This window comes from Panulirus ornatus, chromosome 18 (genome assembly GCF_036320965.1).
Source record: "Panulirus ornatus isolate Po-2019 chromosome 18, ASM3632096v1, whole genome shotgun sequence".
NCBI classification, from domain to species: domain Eukaryota; kingdom Metazoa; phylum Arthropoda; class Malacostraca; order Decapoda; family Palinuridae; genus Panulirus; species Panulirus ornatus.
This window is the reverse complement of record NC_092241.1, coordinates 52,265,417-52,287,916: the sequence shown is the minus strand read 5'-3', so window position 1 is coordinate 52,287,916 and position 22,500 is coordinate 52,265,417. Positions and strand designations below refer to the sequence as shown.

At 52.9% G+C, this 22,500-nt stretch overlaps 1 protein-coding gene across 2 annotated transcripts in view; it reads right to left on the bottom strand.

The window, feature by feature from the left end:
• Positions 1–22,500, bottom strand: part of LOC139755092 (uncharacterized) — a 109,585-nt gene that overhangs the window by 13,047 nt on the left and 74,038 nt on the right. Inside the window, exons 3-5 of one of the 2 annotated variants that reach the window (XM_071673208.1) lie at positions 21,565–21,676; positions 19,575–21,278; positions 6,889–8,078 (exon numbers count right to left, since the gene is read on the bottom strand). In XM_071673208.1, the coding sequence (XP_071529309.1) occupies positions 6,889–8,078; positions 19,575–21,278; positions 21,565–21,676 (3,006 nt within the window). The remainder of the gene's footprint in view (positions 1–6,888; positions 8,079–19,574; positions 21,279–21,564; positions 21,677–22,500) is intronic. The other variant, XM_071673210.1, reaches the window with a different exon arrangement.

Here is a 22,500-nt window from a genome sequence, read left to right as displayed (position 1 = left end):
CACACACACACACACACACACAGACGGGAGGAGGAAGCTCAGGACACGTAAGTGACCGGAAGCCGTTACGTTATCCGTGACCCCTGGCGACGACGGGGTCACAGCTGGTCACCACAAGAAGCCCCCTACTGACGCCGCCCCTCACCACTCTGACACGCCCGCATATCCAACCTTCCGCCCCACACCAACCGTCCGCCCCACACCAACGGTCCGCCCCACAACCGTCCGCCCCACACCCGTCCGCCCCACAACCGTCCGCCCCACACCAACCGTCCGCACCACACCCGTCCGCCCCACACCCGTCCGCCCCACAAAAACGGTCCGCCCCACACCCGTCCGCCCCACACCAACGGTCCGCCCCACAACATTCCGCCCCACAACCGTCCGCCCCACAACCGTCCGCCCCACACCCACGGTCGGGTAGAGAGTACCTACACTCACTCGAGAGAAGAAGCTTAGTACTCAGGACTGTGTGGGTACACCTCGCTACACTCGGCTGTCACGCCCGCCCTCCTCACACACACACCTCACGACACCATCCCGACCCACACTAAGCCACAGCCCCACACAAACACACACACACCCTCACTCTCGCCTCACTGCCACAATACACCCAGCCCCACACTCCTCCCCTCACTACACACCACCACCCAGGTGTCGTCCCCGTCCAGGCTCTGAGGAGAGATCGGAGGGACCAAAGGACTTGGCTGGACTAGAGTGAGTGTGTGAGGCGACGTGCAACCTGACAGTAACTTGACTGACGTGTGTGTGTGTGTGTGTGTGTGTGTGTGTGTGTGTGTGTGTGTGTGGATCCTACAGCAGAAATGGTTCGCACTGCTCGACACACACTCGCTCTGGCTTCAGCATCAGAGCTGACTCGCACTGCCTGACTTGGGAAGCATGACTAAGGCAGGGTAAATAGTCACAGGAAACCCCAGCATTGAATAGGAATGTCGAACATAAGTAACAGCTCCCCTCCGGGTCGCTGAGGGACGAGAGAGGGCTGGCTAGCTGGCCTGTGTTGACCCCCCATTCATTATTACCCAGGCCAAGCGGACGAGACCTCTGAGACCCTACACTCCTCCCATCACGACTATATGTTGTCAGGTGGTCTGTCCCCAACAGCGTCTGTTCGGAGGGGAGCCGAAGGCGAAGTCCCTCCCTCACAGAGGACCAGCAGATGCTTCGGTTGGGAGTAGAACCCACTAACGACGCCTCGATCGCTCCCAGGATGGAACACGTCAGGTCCCTCACCTCCTCCTGCACAGCACTTGACTCTAGTGTTTCTCATGACGACACAAATCCCAAAGAGGAGAGTGTGTGTCTGAGGAGCACAACTGACGGCTCGAGTGTCTGCCAGGAGGACGAGGGAAGAGTGTGAACCACGACACCGCCACACGAAGCATCCAACGGACACATAGATACGTCGGAGTACGATGGAATCCACCTTACGCAGCAGTGCAGTGCAGCGCACAGGAATATATATACGAACACACGAAGAGTTTGTGGGGAAAAGTAGAGGAACAGGCGGCCACTGACGAGGTTACCTGCCACTGTTCCAGATGGATGAGGTAAAGACGATGAAGGGTGCAAAGACTCCCTCCCCCACCCTCCGCTCCACTCCCTCCGCCAACAACAGCCGGCAGCGGGGGAGAAAAGAGAGGAAGGGAAGTAACATTAGACATTGTGGAAGTAAGGCGACCATGAAATGTTACCAAGAACGATCGAAAAGGAAGATTTGCCTCCCCCGTTTTCGTTAGCAGTAGAGACAGGCAACGCTAAAGCAAGGGTTTAGAATCGATTTACAGCTGACCAGCGGCAGTGGACACCTGCTGAGACAGATGCATGTTCGCAGGTGTTGTCAGGGGTCAGGAGAAACCTACAGAAATTACTACACGAATATTGATATATTCATTTGTTGTGGAGAGAGAGAGAGAGAGAGAGAGAGAGAGAGAGAGAGAGAGAGAGAGAGAGAGGAGAGAGAGAGAGAGAGAGGAGAGAGAGAGAGAGAGGAGAGAGAGAGAGAGAGGAGAGAGAGAGAGAGAGAGAGAGAGAGAGAGAGAGAGAGAGAGAGAGAGTCAGAAAAGAAATTAAGTACAAAGCTTAAAGCCACACACACACACACACACACACACACACACACACACACACACACACACACACACACACACACACAAAGACCTGACCTGTGACCCCGGCCTGCCCTCCCTTCCGACGGAGTCCCGTGGGTGCTCAGCAAGGGCACCACTCCTGCAGGAGCCATCTCCACCCCTCTTCCTTTCCTCAAACACCGCTCGGCCTTCTGGGGGTTAACACCCCGTTACCTATACCCTCAGAAGACTCCTACCACCATATACATGTGGGTGGATGATGACGGTGGAGCTGGGAAGGGTTGAGGAACGGGCAGAAACGGGAGTATCGGTATATGTGAGATGTGTCTGAACTGAGTGCAATACGAATGGGATTGGATGAAACTTCCTCGAACCCTTAAGAACAAAAGAGCAGTTCTGATCCCATTCCACTCACTCCCAGATATTACAAAACAAAAACTAAACGAACGATTTTATTCTTTCGTCTATAAACAAACAAGATCGACCGCCTCCTTGTGAAATTACAGAGGCCATAAGAACATCCTGCCCTCCCGTATATCCACAAACCAGACCCTTACCGTGTAAAACTACAAACAAAAGGTTAAAAGAACGACCTGACTCCACCCCCCAATGTCCCTAACACAGACAGTCTCCGGGCGAAGCTACAAACAAAGGCTAAAAGAACGCCATCCTTCCCCTCCCCCAGTATGTCAACAAACCAAAGCGTCGTCGTGTTCGGCGCGCCACCTATACGATCAACCCAGCCAACAGGCAGGGGAAACTCCTGCAAGGGCGTCGTGACGCGTACTGCCTGACACCGCATGACACACGCAACTGTCGCGACGTATGACAGACATTATTACTGCTGATAGGTAAAGCTAACGTACTGATTCTGTACAAATGTAACAATGTTGTACCTACTGGCACGAAAGCCTCCGACCACCGGGCCCTCACACACACACACACACACACACACACACCTGACCTGATTACAACCTTGTTCTCAAAGCAATTCGATGACGCAGACAGTGAACAGTTCTTCGAGAGATGTAGAGGCAGAACAGCCAGAGAACATTAACATTAAATCAAAGATGATGGGAATTAGTACTTTTGTAGCATTATATAGGCGGTGGATGAACAGAATACACCGATTAATGAGGAAGTGAATGCAGACAGCTGATGGAAGTGGAAAAAGTTGTGTGATAGGAGAGAATATTCAAGAGCTGGGGTCCCCCCACGAAAGTAGAACTCCCTCCCCGTACAGCACGAACAGGTAATCTAAAACTGATAGTCATATACACCAAACATATACGCAGCCAGGGAAATTATCCTTACACTTGACAAAAAGTTACTGATGCGTTTAGTTTTCGTCACCGTGCTTGAGGAAAGACACAGTATGACTCATGGTGAGGTGCCTGAGGATTGGCGGAATGTGTGCATAGTGCCATTGTACAAAGGCAAAGGGGATAAGAGTGAGTGCTCAAATTACAGAGGTATAAGTTTGTTGAGTATTCCTGGCAAATTATATGGTGTGTGTTCACACATAGAGAAATGGTATACATATATATAGGGGGACAACACGAGTGCAGAACCCTCTCCCCGTAACACACGAAGCATCACCACATGAACTGTGGAAGCTATCAATCCCTAGAGACCACAATATCTTTGTCTCTGTCAGGATCAGATACATGTAAAATGCCTCTACCTTACACTTCTATGACAGGACATCTTGTCCACGATTCCCCGAGATTTAAAAGGGAATGATTCTCATACCAACCCCACTGTGCCAAGATCTCCCTTATATAAGGTGCATGGAGGCCTTCTGAGACGCTGCTTAAGTCATCAGCTTATCATTTCCATCGCTAGTAATCGTATGACCTGCGTAGGTGAAGGTCAGGTCGGGTCAAGTTAAAAGAAAGAGCCATCGCCCTCAAGGGTCGTACCGTCGTGCTCAAGGGTCGTACCGTCGTGCTCAAGGGTCGTACCGTCGTGATCAAGGGTCGTACCATCGTGCTCAAGGGTCGTACCGTCGTGCTCAAGGGTCGCACCGTCGTGCTCAAGGGTCGTACCATCGTGATCAAGGGCCGTACCGTCGTGCTCAAGGGTCGTACCGTCGTGCTCAAGAGTCGTACCGTCGTGCCCGAGTCATACCGTCGTGATCAAGGGCCGTACCGTCGTGCTCAAGTGTCGCAGCGACGTACAACTCACGTGCGATGCCGTCGTGCCCAAGGCTCGTGCTGTCGTACTCGAGGGGGGTGGTGCCGGAGGGGTTAAGGTGGTAGGGCATGGCCCAGGTCCACGTAGTGCCGGCAGTAAAACTTTAACAGGCCAGTAATTGTCATCTTCCGTCGTCATAACGGCAGGTTTTTATCTCCCTCTCTACACTCGGGTTTATAGCTCCCCGCCCCCGGAGGGGGCTCCGGCCGGGGAGTTGTCTTCGCGAAGGAGGGGAGAAAGAGAGAGAGAGAGAGAGAGAGAGAGAGAGAGAGAGAGAGAGAGAGAGAGAGAGAGAGAAGGGGGAGGGAGAGAAAGGAAAGAGAAAGAAGGAGAGAGAGAGAGACGCGATAAGCTTTTGGCCACAGAGCCGAGCTAGCGTGTAGTGCTTACCACGCGGTCAAACCTGAGGTTTACGAAGAATGAGTCGTGAGTGTGTGTGAGAGATGGCATGTCTGAAAGCCAGCAGCCCACGTATGGGTGAGGCAGGAAAAAATGAGACAGCTACCTGGGCCAAGGGAGTGACATTTGACAGCCACAGAGGTGCTGACACGCGCTGCCCAGCCGCCGCTAACTCTCCCCGATACCGAGGCGGGCGTAGTACCGGTACTATAACCTCCCTGGCTGGTGGAGGGAGTGTCCGTCCTCCAGCGTTGCTATCGTGTCTCGACCAGTAGTAACCTCGGCTCAGCACTGCGGATCACCTCGCTATGCACCATCAGGTCTCCCGTCATCTGTCCTCACCGTGGACTGACTACACAGGCAGGTCTCGACTTCCCTACAGTAACAAAGGACCTTGCGAGTCTTTCATCTCGACGTCCTCTTCTCAAGGAGGAAACAAGAGGTAGTTATACGTGTATACCCGCCCCGTCCCGCCCCGCCCCGCCCCGCCCCATACACTCAGAGAGTGGGGTCTTGGGTAAACCAAATCCAAAAGAAAAAAAAAATCTACGCGGAAGTCTACCTTATATGAGACGTAAATAAAAAAAAAAAATCTAAAAATTGGTGGAAAAATTGACGAATAAATTTACATGCAGACGGTGTGGCTCCGCTTACCCTATGACGACTGGCTCAATTGGTCCAGTCAGGTTGTGATTAAAACCAGTTTTTTTTTATGTTGGAGGCTCCAGTCACGGACCAAAGTCCACATCAAGGCCGGGAGTTAATTGAAATAAAGGAGAGAATTATGAAAGGGAAAGAGAAGAGGTAAGGGGAAAAAAAGCGTGAGGTTATAGTTTATACTAGTGCGGGTAGAGGTGGTGGGGTTCACATCGCTGACGGGTCCCCAGGGCAACAGGACTCTGAGGGAGGAGGAGGTCCCCGTGTGTGAGGTACTTCGGGGGACCGACCATAAGTGAGGGGACATGAACACCACGGAGAACAATGGCAGGTGGGTGCGACCCTCCTCCTGGTCCACGGTGACGGAACGGGAGGCAGGCCACCGCCCGCCCGCGCCCCCCAACTCCCACCTACCATCCTGGGGATCCGTGATAACAAGAGGAGGAGGAGCGCGAGAGAGGAGAGTCCGCCTCTCCCAGCGTCGGGGAGGGTGATCCAGCAGTGGTAGGAGAGGGAAGGGGGCACACAGTAGCTGTCACAGATCCAGGGAACGTGTCCTTGGGCGCCTCATTCCAGGGCAATGACTACTTCTGTAGGTACAAAAAGTCATCTGGCTGAACCACCAAGACGATCGGTAGATAGACGACTAATTACCGACTAATTGAGAAGCGGCCTTGAAGCTGCAAGGAGCCTCATAAAAGGGGTTTTGATGTTTTATTTATCACAATTACTGACCCAACGTAGCTTTGAGAATCTTACTTAAATCTGTAAACTCGCACGTCTGCAGGTGTTCTAACTCTTAATATAATATGTGTATCTATGTCTGTGAATAGAGTTAGCCCTCAGCCCACCTTTGTTACTTGCTTTATACACAGTTATGCTATCCATATGTATATGAATGATGGCGTAACCTATAATGTATATAAGTACTGAAACCTGGGGCGCGCGCCCCCCGACCCACCCACTGTAAATCGCCAAATATTTGTATAACTCTACAGACTTACGGGTGTCGGGCGGCTGTAACGTCTTGCCCACAGTACAGCAGGTGACCAGGTAAATAAAGTCATTCAACTCACTACAGGAAGTTACAAAAGTTGATATGATCTTCGTCCGTACGTCTACACACAAACACACATCGCTAAGCTACTGTTTCCTTCCAGTATCAGCGAGGAAATATAACGAAAATTATGTCTTTTTCTTCCCTTAGTAATTACATATCTGGATGAAAATAAAGAAGCTGTTAAGGTGTAGACACCAGATAACAATAGACGGAACAGTTTATGAGGTCGGTGCCACCAGGGGAGTAACGGGGTTGGAGGCTTCTATCAAGGGTCACTAGGGAATTCATGAGGAAACTGGACACAGTTGAGGAAAACGTTGAACCAAGAGATGGCCCAAGTTGAGCATACCCAACATTGCAATTACAGTAGTCAGATGCAGAGATGTGGTCAACTGGTGTGTTGCCTCCATGCAAAGGTATGTACGACCCTCACCCCACTGAACAAACGAGTCATGCAACACTCACCGTTCTTCAGTTTGTTCTCCTCGGCCGCCTGTCCGTTGGGGAAGATGGTCTTGACGAAGATCCCCATGCTGCCCTTCGGGGAGTCCCGCCCGCCCACGATGGAGAACCCGAGGGACTTCCGCCCACGCCCCTTCTCGAAGGCCACCATCTGCACCGACATGGACAGAGACTTGGGGCGTCGCGGGAGAGTCGAACTGAGTCCCCGGGGCTCCGATCTCGAGGGACTTGGGAGTTTTGTTGAGGCCGGAGGGCAAGAGGACCTCTGGCACACGGGCGACCACCTTCTGCTGCCGCAGGGAGACTTCCTGCTGGGTGTCGCAGGCGTCGAGTGCGTCTCTATCAAGACCTGCTTCTGGGGCGTCACCTGGAGCCTTGGGATCAGGCTGGAGTGTTTGCCTTCCCGCTCCTGGGACTCCTCAGGCTCCACGTGGATGAGTTTGGATTTGTAGATGTCGCTGGGGAAGGTCTTCTCGCCGCCGCACAGTCTCACGTCGCTGGCTGAGGAATACCGCACATCTGCCGGGCTCCTGACGTCGTGGGTGGAGGAGTACCTGGCCTCGCCGTTCACGTAGCGAGGGAGATTGCACTTCCCCGGGAGGTACACGTCGCGGCCGTCATGGACGTGGCCCGACGCGGTCGTCGTGCAGCTCGTGGTCGTGGTGGAGGGCGTGGCAGAGGCCGGCAGGTGGGATGGGAGGGACGCTGGGCTCTCCGGCACAGGCACCGTGACGGAGACGGGGCCCGAGACGGAGACGGTGGCCCGCGTGGGGTCATAGCCCGGGAGGTAGGACTCGAGCGGGGTCAGGGTGGTGTAGTCGGCGTAGTCATCGTAGTCGGAGAAGGATCCCCTGCGGCGGGGCAGGCTCCGGTTGGTGACGTGCTCCCGCCTCACTCCCAGCACCTCCTCGGCACCCAGGAGCTCACTCCTGAAGGCCCTGTCGGAGGAGCAGAGCTCCCCGCACGCCTCGCTCAGTCTATGCGCCGCCTCGGCCTCCACGGCCTTCTCGTCCTCGGCCGGGTAGGAGGCGTCGTACTCCCGGTGGTGGTGCAGGTCGACCTCCCTGGCGATGACGATATCCACCTCCTTGGGCGTGCTCCGCAGGATGTGCCGCGCCTCCTCCAGCGTCACGCCCCGCAGCCGCCGTCCGTTCACGTTGATGATCTCGTCGCCCACTCGGAACCGGCCATCTCTGTGGCAACAAGACGGCACAATAAACACATTAGTCTCGGTCACGCCTCAGGGGCCATATAATGCTATGCCACAGCAACACGTAAACTATATATATATATATATATATATATATATATATATATATATATATATATATATATATATATATATATAAGGACAAGAATCATACCAAAAGTAAACACAGGTCACATGAATCATCAGACAAGACATATAAATAAATGAATAATACAACAGAATCATCAGCTAATACAGAATATCCTCGCCATCTAAAATACACCAACAAAAACATATCTTAGCAACCCAAGAACGCGTTGCTGTTGCCTACAATACATCTAATTCAATTTCATACCATATGGACAGTCTCCTGTGTTTATTTACACCGAGACAGACAGCAAACACGGCAGACAAAAATCTCACAAATCTCTTTTCGTCAGAGCTTTAACCCTGAACTAAACTACGTCCATATCACACCCAGGTTGTCCTTGGGAAGACCTTCATGGTCCGGTCGTCTATGTGAAGCCAGGGATCAGTTCTTTGATCACGACGGTACGATCCTTGAGCATAACGGGAACACCGTTCATCGAGACGGTACGATCCTTGAGGAGAAAGGGTACGTACGGCGGTCATGATACAACAGGTCGTGCTCGAGGTCGTACCGTCGTGCTCCAGGGTTGTACCGTCGTGCTCAATGGTTGTATCGTCGTGCTTGAGGGTCGTACCGTTGTGCTCAAGGGTAATACCGTCGTGCTCAAGAGGCTGGAATCATCACATGACTGGGATATATATATCGCGTCTTTAATCCCATTACGGTAGACGAGGCGTGGATGACCCACCTCTGACCTGGTTACGTACCCATGACCTCACTGCCTATGGTCACCAGTTCGATCCTGACCTCGACAACCAGAAATGACCCATAACACCATCACCTAACGGGCTGTGGTTATCTAATCGTAATAACAATACCCATTAGGGAATGTTGTGTGGTGATATGAACGCACTTAGCAAAGGTGTGACTAAAACTCACCCTTGAGGGCCTTAAAAATGGAGGTACGAATTATCAAAACTGTGGCATTTTCTTCCACTTTTTATGATCTTTCTCTCATCCTTTTAATTCTTCCGTGCGCATGATTCGTGCCTACAAACATCGGGGAAACTTGGATAAATCCCCTTGTGTAGTTATTCATTTGTCTTTCAGCTATTTACACCTTCCCACCGTTGGCTTCGATTGACATATGTGTTTTAACCCGTTCCGTGTCCCTTGCTTTGTTTACATATGTCGACGTATTCCAGGACGGTGTCCTTCGGTCCAACGTTCCTTGTTCTGCGACCTGAAACTCTCGCGAAGTCCAATGATGAATGCAGATTCACACTCAAATATACCACAGCAGCCTAGTCTCAATCTGGCAACGTTACTCTTCGTTATGAATGATTTACAGATGATGACGTCCGTCCATCTTACCCTTACGGTGCGGAACTGCATCGAAATAATAACAAATACTGAAACTCGGGATTCAACACAGAAGACAGAGCGTAGGGACGCTAACCTCACGCCCAACTGGACCAACAGCCCGTCTGGGAGCTGCCACATCTACCATCCGAAACATTAATAAAACGTTAAAAAAAAATATATAGTAAATAATCCCCCAGGGATTTCGTATCATAAGTGCGTAAGAAATTATTTTTCACACGTCGTATGAAAGCAGAGGCCTCGCGTAGACTATGGTAGAGTCAGTATTACAATATACAGACCACTGCTGAGAACCCTGGCTCATGATGGACCACAGCGGGAGTGGTGTGATGTGCCACCAGTAACGCTGGGTGACACCAGCCACCACAGGGTGTGTCTGGGAGACACCAGCCACCACATGGTGTGTCTGGGTGACACTAACCACCAAAAGGTGTGTCTGGGTGACACTTAGGCACCACATGGTGTGTCTGGGTGACACTTAGGCACCACAAGGCGTGTCTGGGTGACACTTAGGCACCACATGGTGTGTCTGGGTGACACTAACCACCAAAAGGTGTGTCTAGGTGACACTTAGGCACCACAAGGCGTGTCTGGGTGACACAAGCTACCACAAGGTGTGTCTGGGTGACACCAGCCACCACAGGAGTCATCAAGTTGTGTCTGGGTGGCACAAGTGACCCACAAGAAGTGCCGTGGTGACACCAGCCAACACTATACTCAACCTCCCAAAAAGCTTTGACACAACAGTCGTCATGGGTCATGACAGAGTCCTGGGGTCGTCGCAAAGCCCAGCCAGAATAGACCGTAACTACTGGAGCAGAGGATCCGGCCAGGGTGTCCGCCCAGCACTGGACTATAACCTCGCCTCACAACCTCTGCCTCCCGTCTCAGGAGACCCAGGTATTAACAACCCACTCTAGAGACCCCACCCATCTTTCATGAATTGGGTTCACTTCACATCCGAACTTTATATTCTAACTCGGAAGTTCGGATTTAAGTTAGGCTAACGAGCTACGAGGATGGCTGAAAAAAAACATACACAGTAGTTGACGTTAAGAAAACAGAACCCAAACGTTCACTTTACGTTCGTCGGGGTTAATAAGGTTAGGGTGAGGCTAAGTTAGGCTAGCCCTAAGAAAAAAAAAAGAGTAATGCATAGTTGGTTAATTAACCTCAATTGACCCTTAAACCCTATCATAAGCATTGAGGTACCGGATGTCCCGCTAGAATGACTAGGCAGAGGCCTTGCACCGATTAACGAACCATGCACGACGTAACGACCCTTAAGCACGATGGTACGACCCACCCACTCCTCTCACTCCCGACTCCCCTTCCCCCACTCGACCATCAAGTCGCATCCGCTGAACGCGACACTTACGACCCGAGGAAATGATGGTCTGGTTCTTGAACTGGGGACTTAAACTCACACCTGATACAGCTGTGCGCCGGGTCGTGATTCCTCGTCAGATAACGCGTCACTGTAACACCACGAGTAACGTGAGTATTTCTTTCACCTGTATTGCCGCCCAGAGCACGTGCATCACTCAGCCATGCATCTCTCTCGTAACTATATATCTACTTATTTAAACGTTCCCTCGGCCTCTGTGCCTTCCTCCCTTGAGAAGAGCCCTAAAGTACAGTCGGTGTTTCTGTTTCACCTGTTAAGGCAAGACGGTAATAGAGCCGAGGGTGGCTGTGGGAGCTAGATGATAACACCATACCACACAATATATATCTATATTACATAAGAAATGTTGAGTCCAACAGTTGCCATCTGGAAGATGCGGTCAGCATGGTTGTCTGGTTGACTCAGGGGATATGGCAACCACAGACCTGATATTTACGTAATATTTGTGTAGCATGATGTTATCTTGCGCCAGCCACCAGACCCGTCGAGGCCGCTCTCTTAAACAGAAATATCTATTCAGTCGTCGTACAAAGACAGTTCCATGTCTGATGTGTGGGAGACCCCCCCTCACGAGAGAAAGGACTGGAAACCCTACAGAACATGGAGGAGCGCCAGTGCTGGAACATCCCTTTAAAGGAGCAAACCAGCCTGGAAAGACGATGACGCAGTAAGGAAAAAAAACAACGGAGGTCCAGGGAACCCACCCTGGAAGACGAGGCGTTATGAATCGAGGGCCTCGTCTGGACCGGTACACCAGACCTTTAAAGATGAACCTGCGCTGGAAAGTGATCGAGACGACTCCTGGAGAACCCAGTAGGGCTAGTGGCCGTCCTCCAGAAACCTGCCTTGAGTGTAGGACCCTCCTCTGGACGACCCGGCCCGAATACCTGGGCCTACTAGGGAAGTTATTGCCCTTAGAGCCTCACATCCATGATGACCTCCGGCCACCCGAACCTAACCCTGCCTCGGCCACGTAGCTCCTTGGCGGAGGCCACAGCCACACCAAAACAAGCAGGCGGACGCTTCGAACGACATCACCGCGCTCTTATGGCTCCGATCGTAGAAATACCTCTGGATCCACGACGGGATAAAACCTCCACTACCGAGACACACCAGTACTGCTGCGTACGTCCACACGGAAGCTTATAAAGCCACTTGTCCTCCAAAGTGACGGGGGGAACGAGCGACTAGCGCCGCGCTGGCACAGGGCGGACGGACGAGGTGGCGGCCAGCGTCCTCCTGGGGCAGTGTGCAGGTGCAGTCACTGGCCTCCGAGCCAAGGCCGGCCTGTGGTCCCGCCACACCTCCTGCTGCCACACCTCGCTCATCTCCTCCCACTGACCAGGGTTGGGGCCCAGGGCTCCGGCACCGGCGGAGAGAGATAGGCACGGAGAACCCGTTAGCAAGTGGGTCAGGAGAAACAGGGAAGGAGAGACAATGGAGCCACCTTCCTGGACAGATAAAGTGTATATCTGAAGTAGCAGCAGTAGCAGCTGTGGGTAGTTGTGAAGAGTAATTCCCACTGGGAGGGAAGGAGGACGTGTAGAAGCACAGGGATTAGAGCAGCAAGTTTTGGAAGGAAGGAGGAGGGGGTCTAGCAGCGGCGGACGAGTCCACAGGCACAGCTGGAGCAGCGGCAACAGCATGATGAAAAAGACAAGAAGGAGATGGGTGGGGAAATAAACTGGTAGGACAAGTGAATAGTATGTGGAGACGGACAGGTAAGGTAGGTGAATGGGTGGGGAGACAGGCGAGTGGGGTAGGTGAATGGGTGGGGAGACCAGTGAGGCAGGCAGGGGTGTGGGGCAGCACAATGGGTGGACAACAAGGTGGGTTGGCAGAAGGGATGAATGGACAGGTGGGGCAGGAGGAGGGTGGCCAGATACGTAAGACCAGGGGAGGCAAATGGAGGGGGAAGTGGGGGGGGGGCGCTCAGATGACCGGACAGGTAGAGGGGAGGAACAGTTAATAGATGACCTGATGGTCTATGGCGAGGTTATATGCTGGAGGGCAACAGTGCATAGGATGGTCGTATAATATAAGACCCAAGACCATACGGGCTATGACAGAGGCTATCTTCTTAAGGACAGTAACGTATGAGAAAACCAAATAACTGAAAACTTAGTTATCTATAACGAGTTTATCTGCTGGGAGATAAAATTACGATCTTATATTCCCAATCTGTATAGATGGAGACGGAATAGGAAAATAGAAGGCCCCTCCCAACCCCTTTCTCCCTCCGGCACAAATGGAGAGAGTATACTGACAAAGATATTTTGTAGGAAACGATGAATGGAAAATAACCTGATCTAATTTCAGCCGCTGGATACAGTGGAGAGGGTACAAAGGTATTTACGTTGCCGTATATCAAGGTGGTAATTAATCCAATGTTCTGTGACTCCTGCTTATACGAGCAAATTTGCCCACGTCCTGCATTGCATCTCTTTAAATCCATACCAGATTATCGCGATTTTTTTGTTGTTGAAATTATTAAACAATTTGAAAAGTTTATTTTTGATCTTGGCCTCGCACTTTCTTAAATTATTTCATATTACGGAATATTACTTCATAAACTTTGCCTCCGAGTGACGGAATTGGCTTTTTTGCTCCTCTTTGTATTAGTTCTACTTTTCCTTCAGCTCTGAACCATGTTTGGTTGGTGACGTGAGCTGAACATCGCATTCTAATCGTGATATGACTTAAGGCATTGCAACGGGCCGGAATTGTGTCTGTCGTTATGTAGTTTACAATTGTAGTCATGAAAAGAACCATTGTCTTATCACATGCAGCTGGGCATTGCTTTGTGTCTTTCAGTAAACAACACTCCGTCTCTCTCCTCTCGTACCTGTAATAATTGCCTTACCGACCATTTCCTATTCTAGTTTAATTAATCGGATCCAAAACAGTCTCTGCTGACGGAAATCAGTGCACTCGCCATGTCCCGGACACCCACCCACCCAGAACCAATGTCTAAAACTCTCCGTGTCGTCACGAACGCTCTGACGTTGTTATCTCCTAGGCTCGAGAGTCGTCGTCTAAGTTGGCGCTGTTAACGTTCCCCAAACCGGTAATAGAGGCAATATAAACTATTTGGGTTCGCAGGGCAGGCTAAACCAGGTGGCTGCTTACTTGCTTGCTTCACCCCCCCTTCCCCACCCCACCCTCTCGCGGAAAGACCAACCGTCGTTTTCTGTGGGGAGGATCGTCCAAGCAAAGTCGGTTTCCTCCTCCGCCTGTTGATTCCAATGTCCTCAACGGTCTGCCGTGTGGTACCTTACCGTTAGTATACTGGAAGCCTGGGTATACATATCTGAGAGTATACTGGAAGCCTGAGTATACATGTGAGAGTATACTGGAAGCCTGGGTATACATGTCTGAGAGTATACTGGAAGCCTGAGTATACATGTGAGAGTATACTGGAAGCCTGGGTATACATATCTGAGAGTATACTGGAAGCCTGGGTATACATATCTGAGAGTATACTAGAAGCCTGAGTATACATATGAGAGCATACTGGAAGCCTGAGTATACATATATGAGAGTATACTGGAAGCCTAAGTATATATATCTGAGTATATTGTATCCTGATTTATCAAAAGTATGGCTAAAACACTCATTAAATTCTTGAAGTCAAATCTTTTATTACCAAGACTGATAAAGATAATTCACGTATCTTTTTCAACAAATCTAACATCCCAGCCCTTGATTATTAAGTTTCTAGGTATTAGTGAATAGAGAGAAACAGGTGTGGATTACGAGAGGCGCGGTATTATACGCTTCCAATTACATTATATACTCGTGTGTGTTATGTTCGGGGACGTACCATTTGCATTATACTTTATTATTCTTGTGGCGATCTGTTTAATATATCAGTGAGCGAGATGCGATTTGTCGACTTCCTTTCTTTTACTATTAAGGGAGAGATATGTTCAGGGACAGTGAACTTATTTTGGAGTGAATTTGGGTACAGGTACTGGAGGACGGGCAACAGAAAGGCTGTTGCCCCTAAAGAAACTGAAGGGCGGGCAACAGAAAGGCCGGTGCCCCAACTGTAAGTCGGGCAACAGAAAGGCTGTTGCAACAGAAAGGCTGTTGCAACAGAAAGGCTGTTGCAACAGAAAGGCTGTTGCAACAGAAAGGCTGTTGCCCCTAAAGAAACTGAAGGGCGGGCAACAGAAAGGCTGTTGCCCCTAAAGAAACTGGAGGGCGGGCAAGAGAAAGACTGTTGCCCCTAAAGAAACTGGAGGGCGGGCAACAGCAAAGCTGCTGCACCTACAGGTACTGGAGGACGGGCAACAGAAAGACTATTGGCCCTAAAGAAACTGGAGGGCGGGCAACAGAAAGACTATTGGCCCTAAAGAAACTGGAGGGCGGGCAACAGCAAAGCTGCTGCACCTACAGGTACTGGAGGACGGGCAACAGAAAGACAGTTGCCCCTACAGGAACTGGAGGACGGGCAACAGAAAGGCTGTTGCAACAGAAAGGCTGTTGCCCCTAAAGAAACTGAAGGGCGGGCAACAGAAAGGCTGTTGCAACAGAAAGGCTGTTGCAACAGAAAGGCTGTTGCAACAGAAAGGCTGTTGCCCCTAAAGAAACTGGAGGGCGGGCAACAGAAAGACTATTGGCCCTAAAGAAACTGAAGGGCGGGCAACAGAAAGGCTGTTGCCCCTAAAGAAACTGAAGGGCGGGCAACAGCAAAGCTGCTGCACCTACAGGTACTGGAGGACGGGCAACAGAAAGACTATTGGCCCTAAAGAAACTGAAGGGCGGGCAACAGAAAGGCCGGTGCCCCAACTGTAAGTCGGGCAACAGAAAGGCTGTTGCAACAGAAAGGCTGTTGCAACAGAAAGGCTGTTGCCCCTAAAGAAACTGAAGGGCGGGCAACAGAAAGGCTGTTGCAACAGAAAGGCTGTTGCAACAGAAAGGCTGTTGCCCCTAAAGAAACTGAAGGGCGGGCAACAGAAAGGCCGGTGCCCCAACTGTAAGTCGGGCAACAGAAAGGCTGTTGCAACAGAAAGGCTGTTGCAACAGAAAGGCTGTTGCAACAGAAAGGCTGTTGCAACAGAAAGGCTGTTGCCCCTAAAGAAACTGAAGGGCGGGCAACAGAAAGGCTGTTGCAACAGAAAGGCTGTTGCAACAGAAAGGCTGTTGCCCCTAAAGAAACTGGAGGGCGGGCAACAGAAAGGCTGTTGCAACAGAAAGGCTGTTGCAACAGAAAGGCTGTTGCCCCTAAAGAAACTGGAGGGCGGGCAACAGAAAGACTGTTGCCCCTACAGGAACTGGAGGACGGGCAACAGAAAGGCCGGTGCCCCAACTGTAAGACGGGCAACAGAAAGGCTGTTGCAACAGAAAGGCTGTTGCAACAGAAAGGCTGTTGCCCCTAAAGAAATCGGAGGATGGGCAACAGAAAGACAGTTGCCCCTACAGGAACTGGAGGACGGGCAGCAGCCTTGCTGCTGGCCCCTACAACCGCTGAAGGAAGGGCAACAGTAAGGCCACTGCCCCTACAGCTACTGAAGGACGGCAACAGAAAGACTATTGGCCCTAAAGAAACTGAAGGGCGGGCAACAGCAAAGCTGCTGCACCTACAGGAAATGGAGGACGGGCAACAGAAAGGCCGGTGCCCCAACTGTAAGTCGGGCAACAGAAAGGCCGGTACCCCAACTGTAAGACGGGCAACAGAAAGGCCGGTGCCCCAACTGTAAGTCGGGCAACAGAAAGGCTGTTGCAACAGAAAGGCTGTTGCAACAGAAAGGCTGTTGCAACAGAAAGGCTGTTGCAACAGAAAGGCTGTTGCAACAGAAAGGCTGTTGCCCCTAAAGAAACTGGAGGGCGGGCAACAGAAAGACTATTGGCCCTAAAGAAACTGGAGGGCGGGCAACAGCAAAGCTGCTGCACCTACAGGTACTGGAGGACGGGCAGCAGCCTTGCTGCTGGCCCCTACAACCGCTGAAGGAAGGGCAACAGTAAGGCCACTGCCCCTACAGCTACTGAAGGACGGCAACAGAAAGACTGTTGCCCCTACAGGAACTGGAGGACGGGCAACAGAAAGGCCGGTGCCCCAACTGTAAGACGGGCAACAGAAAGGCCGGTGCCCCAACTGTAAGTCGGGCAACAGAAAGGCCGGTGCCCCAACTGTAAGTCGGGCAACAGAAAGGCCGGTACCCCAACTGTAAGACGGGCAACAGAAAGGCCGGTACCCCAACTGTAAGACGGGCAACAGAAAGGCCGGTACCCCAACTGTAAGACGGGCAACAGAAAGGCCGGTGCCCCAACTGTAAGTCGGGCAACAGAAAGGCTGTTGCCCCTAAAGAAACTGGAGGGCGGGCAAGAGAAAGACTGTTGCCCCTACAGGAACTGGAGGGCGGGCAACAGAAAGGCCGGTACCCCAACTGTAAGACGGGCAACAGAAAGGCTGTTGCCCCTAAAGAAACTGGAGGGCGGGAAACAGAAAGACTGTTGCCCCTACGGGAAAAAGGGGAGGACGGGAAAAACAAAAAAGGCCCGGTTTCCCCCAAACCCCCTGTAAAAAGGGCAATAGAAAGGCTGTTGAAAACCAAAAGGGGGAAAAAAGGGGGGGGGATGGGCAACAAAAAGGGCTGTTGCCCCAAAAGGGAAACGGGGGAAAGGGCCCAACAAAAAGGGACGTTGCCCCTACAGGAACTGGAGCGTAAGCAACAGTAAGACAGTTGTACCTACGGGTTCTGATGGGCGGGCAGCAGTCAGTGCGGCTACTGCCCCTACAGGCGAACCACTCCTGCTGGCATGATAAATGTCCCTGCCCGTCAATAACCCGGGCCCCCACGATAAAAATAACCTGCCAGCCTCCACTCCTACCTCCCTAACCATCTATTCCGATCGACACACGACCCCTTGGGCGAGATGTTCTGGCCAAGCCATCGTCCATGGTGGTCGTATCCGTCTACCCCTGCGGCGGTGCCATCGAAATATCTAACATCCAGCGATGGACTACAACCCTTCACGGTACAACCCACCCACAACAGCAGTGGCGGTGGTGGTTGTGGTGGTACCAGTGGAGACAGTGTCCTGGTAGCACACGAACAGGTAGTCCCATCTCCCTACAACACACCACCAGTCACCTGTGTGCCACCACCACTAAACCCCGCCCGTAATAAATGCCTTCAGGATCGTTAGTATTCGTTCAGCGAAGCCAAACAATGAAACGTAACGAAACGAGTTCCCAAGCTGTTGTGTCATTACTCTAAGGAGACAATGAGCCACTAACCTGACCTGACCTCTGACCCTGGCCCACAGGTAGGAGGTAGCTTTACATAGAAGGGGGGTAACATTAAGCGCCAGTTCATGGGTAAATGATATGGCTGCCGGGGGTCCAACTAGGTGGATCCTTCTACCTGGTAGGAGAGCCAAGTCCCCTAGTAATGACTCCTCCTGGTGACATACACAGCTTCATCAGTCAGTACCAGCACCTGACCTGGTGAGGCCAGGTGCCCACACGAGACAAGCATCACAGCGCCCAAGACCCTCGTATGAAAACTAGTGAACCACGAAGTGGCAACTGATCTCTACACCAGGAGGCTCCGATGGTGCGGAAGGAAGTCTAGCTTGGGCTACTGTGCACCGAGGACCCAGGACGCTGGTGGAGGTTACCCTTCTGTCTCGGTGATGTCAACAGTGTTGGGCAAGCAACTGTGATCATCCTTCTGCATCTATATTTCCCATGGAAGCAGGTCGTGACGACACGACCGTGAGCAACGGATCAGTGGATGTCGCACGGGCGAGGGGCAAACACAGAGGTAATGGGAAGAAGATACTAATGGGTAGGAAGACTTGGGGTGCGGAACAGACGTTCGGGTCAGGGGTGAGTCGGGAGACTTTTTGAAGGGAACACCAGTGACTTGGTGGCCAGGAGGAGAGAACTGATCGAGGACCTGGGGCTGAGGAGACACGTGAAGCTACACGTAGGCCGTCACCATATCGTCAAAAGTACACGCCTGTGGCCTAGTTAGCTCCGCTCATTATCATTTCTATACAAGGGAACGAAAGTTTACCCGAGATTTACATAATTACAACCATTTTCGGTTTCCGCTTCACGGAGGAGACACGTCCAGTACGGCGAAGCTATATATGTGTGTCGGGAAGGACGTGATTACACGAGATCAGCGTTAGTGTTGAGTTGCCAACTTAACGTACCAATCCCTGGTGGGTTTATTAGGCCTGTCAACGAGAGGCCATGTCCCCTGGTAGGCTCATGAAGCCCATCAGTGAGGGCCATGTCCCCCAGACATGGTCATCCCTGGGGAATCACGAGACGATTTACGAGATGTCGTCTGGTTGGGTCAGTCAACGCTGTGGTGCTTTACCCCGGCCCAACCTGGCGTCTTTATATCTACCAACCAGAGGAAGGATGAACAGCTAGGTAGACTGCAACGCCGCCGTCCACCCGCACCGAGGATCGAACCCGGTCCATGGCATTAGAAGTCATCAACTTTAACAACTATGCCAACGAGAACTAAACACCAAGATAGGTGTGGTCACCAGGAAAGCATTGCCACAGCATGAGTAGGGAAGGTCACCCTCCAAGACACAACATCGACGTCACACACTAAGGAAGCGCCCGGACAGCGGTACCGACTCACCTGTCTGTGAGGCCGTTCTTCTCGATGTGAGCGATGACGTAGCCGGTGGTGGCGCCGCGGGAGTTCCTGCGGGCGGTGATGTAGATGCCCAGCTCGCCCGTGTGGTCCTTCACCAGCCGCATCAGCCGGAAGGTCCGCGGGGTCGGCGAGTGCGCCAGGGACACCGGCAGGGAGAGGGGCGCCGAGGAGTACGACTCCGGCACCGGCCGGGAGAGCGCCACGCCCCTCAGGTGTCCCCGGAGCGGCGTGTTCCCCTCCCACCAGGGACACCGAGGGTCGCCGTCCTCGCCCGCCTCGCGGAAGACGCTGAGGGCTCCTCGCAGCGGGCTGAGAGGCGACGTCCGACGTTCCAACTGCGACGCCAGGAACCTCTGGCGCCGACTGATGAGGTCCTGAGGGTCGGAGAGTCTCCGCGGGCCGCGGGGCCGCCCCGGCACCAGCTTCTCCTCGTCCGTCAGGTTGTAGAGGGTCGGGCTAGCCTGCGGCAAGTTCTGCTGCCGGCTGTAGCGGGACGCCCGCCCATAGTCCACCAAGTCTTCGCCGTACTTGGGCGTGGCGCTACACTCGTCGTAACCGCTGGGTTTGGTTCTCAGCTCCGCCGCCGGCGTGTTGTGCAGGTTGGCGTAGTCGTCCAGCTCCGGGTAGTCGGGCTTCGAGTATTTGTCGAGTTTGGGGTAATTATCGGGCTTCGAGTATTTATCGAGGTTAGGGTAATGGTCAGGTCTGGCATAGTGTTCAATGTGAGGGTAGTTCTCGGGCCTGACGTACTTCTCCAACCTGGCGAAGTTATCCAGCTTGGCGTAGTGGTCGAAGGCGGGGTGGTCGGCGCCGGCGAGCGAGCCGGAGTCCGAGTTGGTCTCGGAGTGGCTCTCCGTGCTGACGCCGGAGTCCGCGTCGCTCTCCGTCTTCTTCACGCGCGACTTCGGGGACTCCTGCCGCGCGCCGCCTCCGTCGCTCTCGTACCCACTCTCGTTGCTGCTCAGGTAGACGGCGGCCGACCGCTGCTCGCTGCGGCTGCGGTACCTGTGAGGCCGGCAGGTCTGCTGGGCCACCTGCTGCACCGGGGAGAAGACCACGTCCGGCTCGATGATGGCCGTCGCGGAGAAGGAGCGAGTTCGACTTTGGAGCGGAGCTGGGCTCGGGTGGAGCCGCAGCTTGAGGCCGCTCAGCCCACGGTGGGCGGGGCTGATGGCACAGTTCTCCTCCGACACCGCTCGTAACTTCTGTCGAATCAGTTCCCTCGTGTCCTCGTCGCACACGGAGTCCCGTAGCGTGGTCATCCGTCTGCTTGGCGGTCGGGAGGGCGTGTCGGCCGGGGATGGAGTGGCGGGCTCCTGAGGCCGTGGCTGAGGGGTGGCAGGAGGTCTCGACCGGAGGAAGGCATGAGGGAAGGAGGCCCTGGCGCCGCCCAGCGACGAGATGTTCTCGCAGCTGACGGTCTTGGTGGGGAGGTAGGTTGTGGTGACGGCGACGGAGGCGGCGGCGGTGGTGGAGTGGGAGGGCGTGGTACGAGTCAGGTCCAGGCCAGCAGCCGGGTCCTCGGCGGCCAGGTACGTGCCCAACTGGGAGGCCGAGCACGAGCGGTACAGCTGGCGAGCCTCACCACTCCGACTCTCCGGCGAGGGCGTCCCCGGCACCGAGCTCCCTCCCCAGGACAGACCTGGCAGTGGCGTTGACGGCGACGTGGTCGTCGTGCCCGCAGACCTTCAGGAGAGAGAAGACATACACGTTATAGTCATGGCCAGTGAGGATGAAAACAACATAACTCACAAACAGGGTTCCGCTACACCACAACATGCTACGTTCAAAGAACCTCTTACGACAGTCTACTGAAGGACGACTCAGAACAACCTCCTCCTTCAAGAACGACCAGAGAGGTTCAGCTTACATGCATTTGAAAAAAAAATAAAGGTGTCAGTTCGTTGAGACACAGATATGTACACGTATGGGTCTTATAAGGGAAGGGGAGTTAGGAGGGGGGTGAACATACCTGGTAGAACTGGATCTGGAAAACTTGCTGGGGGTGACCTTCTCTCTGCTGGGGGAGCGGGTCAGCTGCTCCAGCTTCTTGCCCACGCGCCGACCCCAGGTGGCCAGACCTGCTGACACACAAGGGGCAACATTAGACCATCGGCCGAAGGGCTACAGGATCGACAACCGTCGAAGTCAAGACATCGACATCATCTCGAAGTTCCCAGGTGACTGGGGGAAGGGGTCAGGTCAGGTCAGAGGTCACGCCGTCATACCCAAGCGACACAGCCACATACTCCATCAAGTTGTAAGTTCGTCGAAAGACAGCTCCAAGAACTACTTGGAAACAACTGAACCACAACATGACCTTTGGGTATGACGGCCTTTGACCTAGCAGTTAAGGGTCGTAACATCGTGCTCAGGGGTCGTAACGACGTGCTCCAGGGTTGACCTGTAACTTGTATAAATATAAAAAAAGGCAACCTTATTGCCAGACGCACGACAACTAACCCCCATGCGCAGTCGCCAACGATTCATCCATTTCCTTGGCAGGAAAGAAATTGCTGGCTGCTGAGGTGATATATTTTCGGGAAAATATTTCATTGTTGTGTGGGAAGGTTGAGCCGGCAATATCGGAAGAATGAAGAGGGGGAAAATTGCGGTGGGTAATGATTGGAACCACTCAACAATGCCATTCCGCCGTTTAGGGCGTGGGGACAGAGAGGATGGGAATGGCAGTGGTAAGGGAGAATGTGATGGCCAGGGCAAGAGGTAAAGTAGGGTGTGATAGCCAGGAAGGGAGGGTGTGGTAATGCTGAGGGAAGGTGTGGTAGCCAGGGTTTGTGTTGAGGGAGGGTGTGGTAATGCTGAGGGAAGGTGTGGCAATGCTGAGGGAAGGTGTGGTAGCCAGGGTTTGTGTTGAGGGAGGGTGTGGTAATGCTGAGGGAAGGTGTGG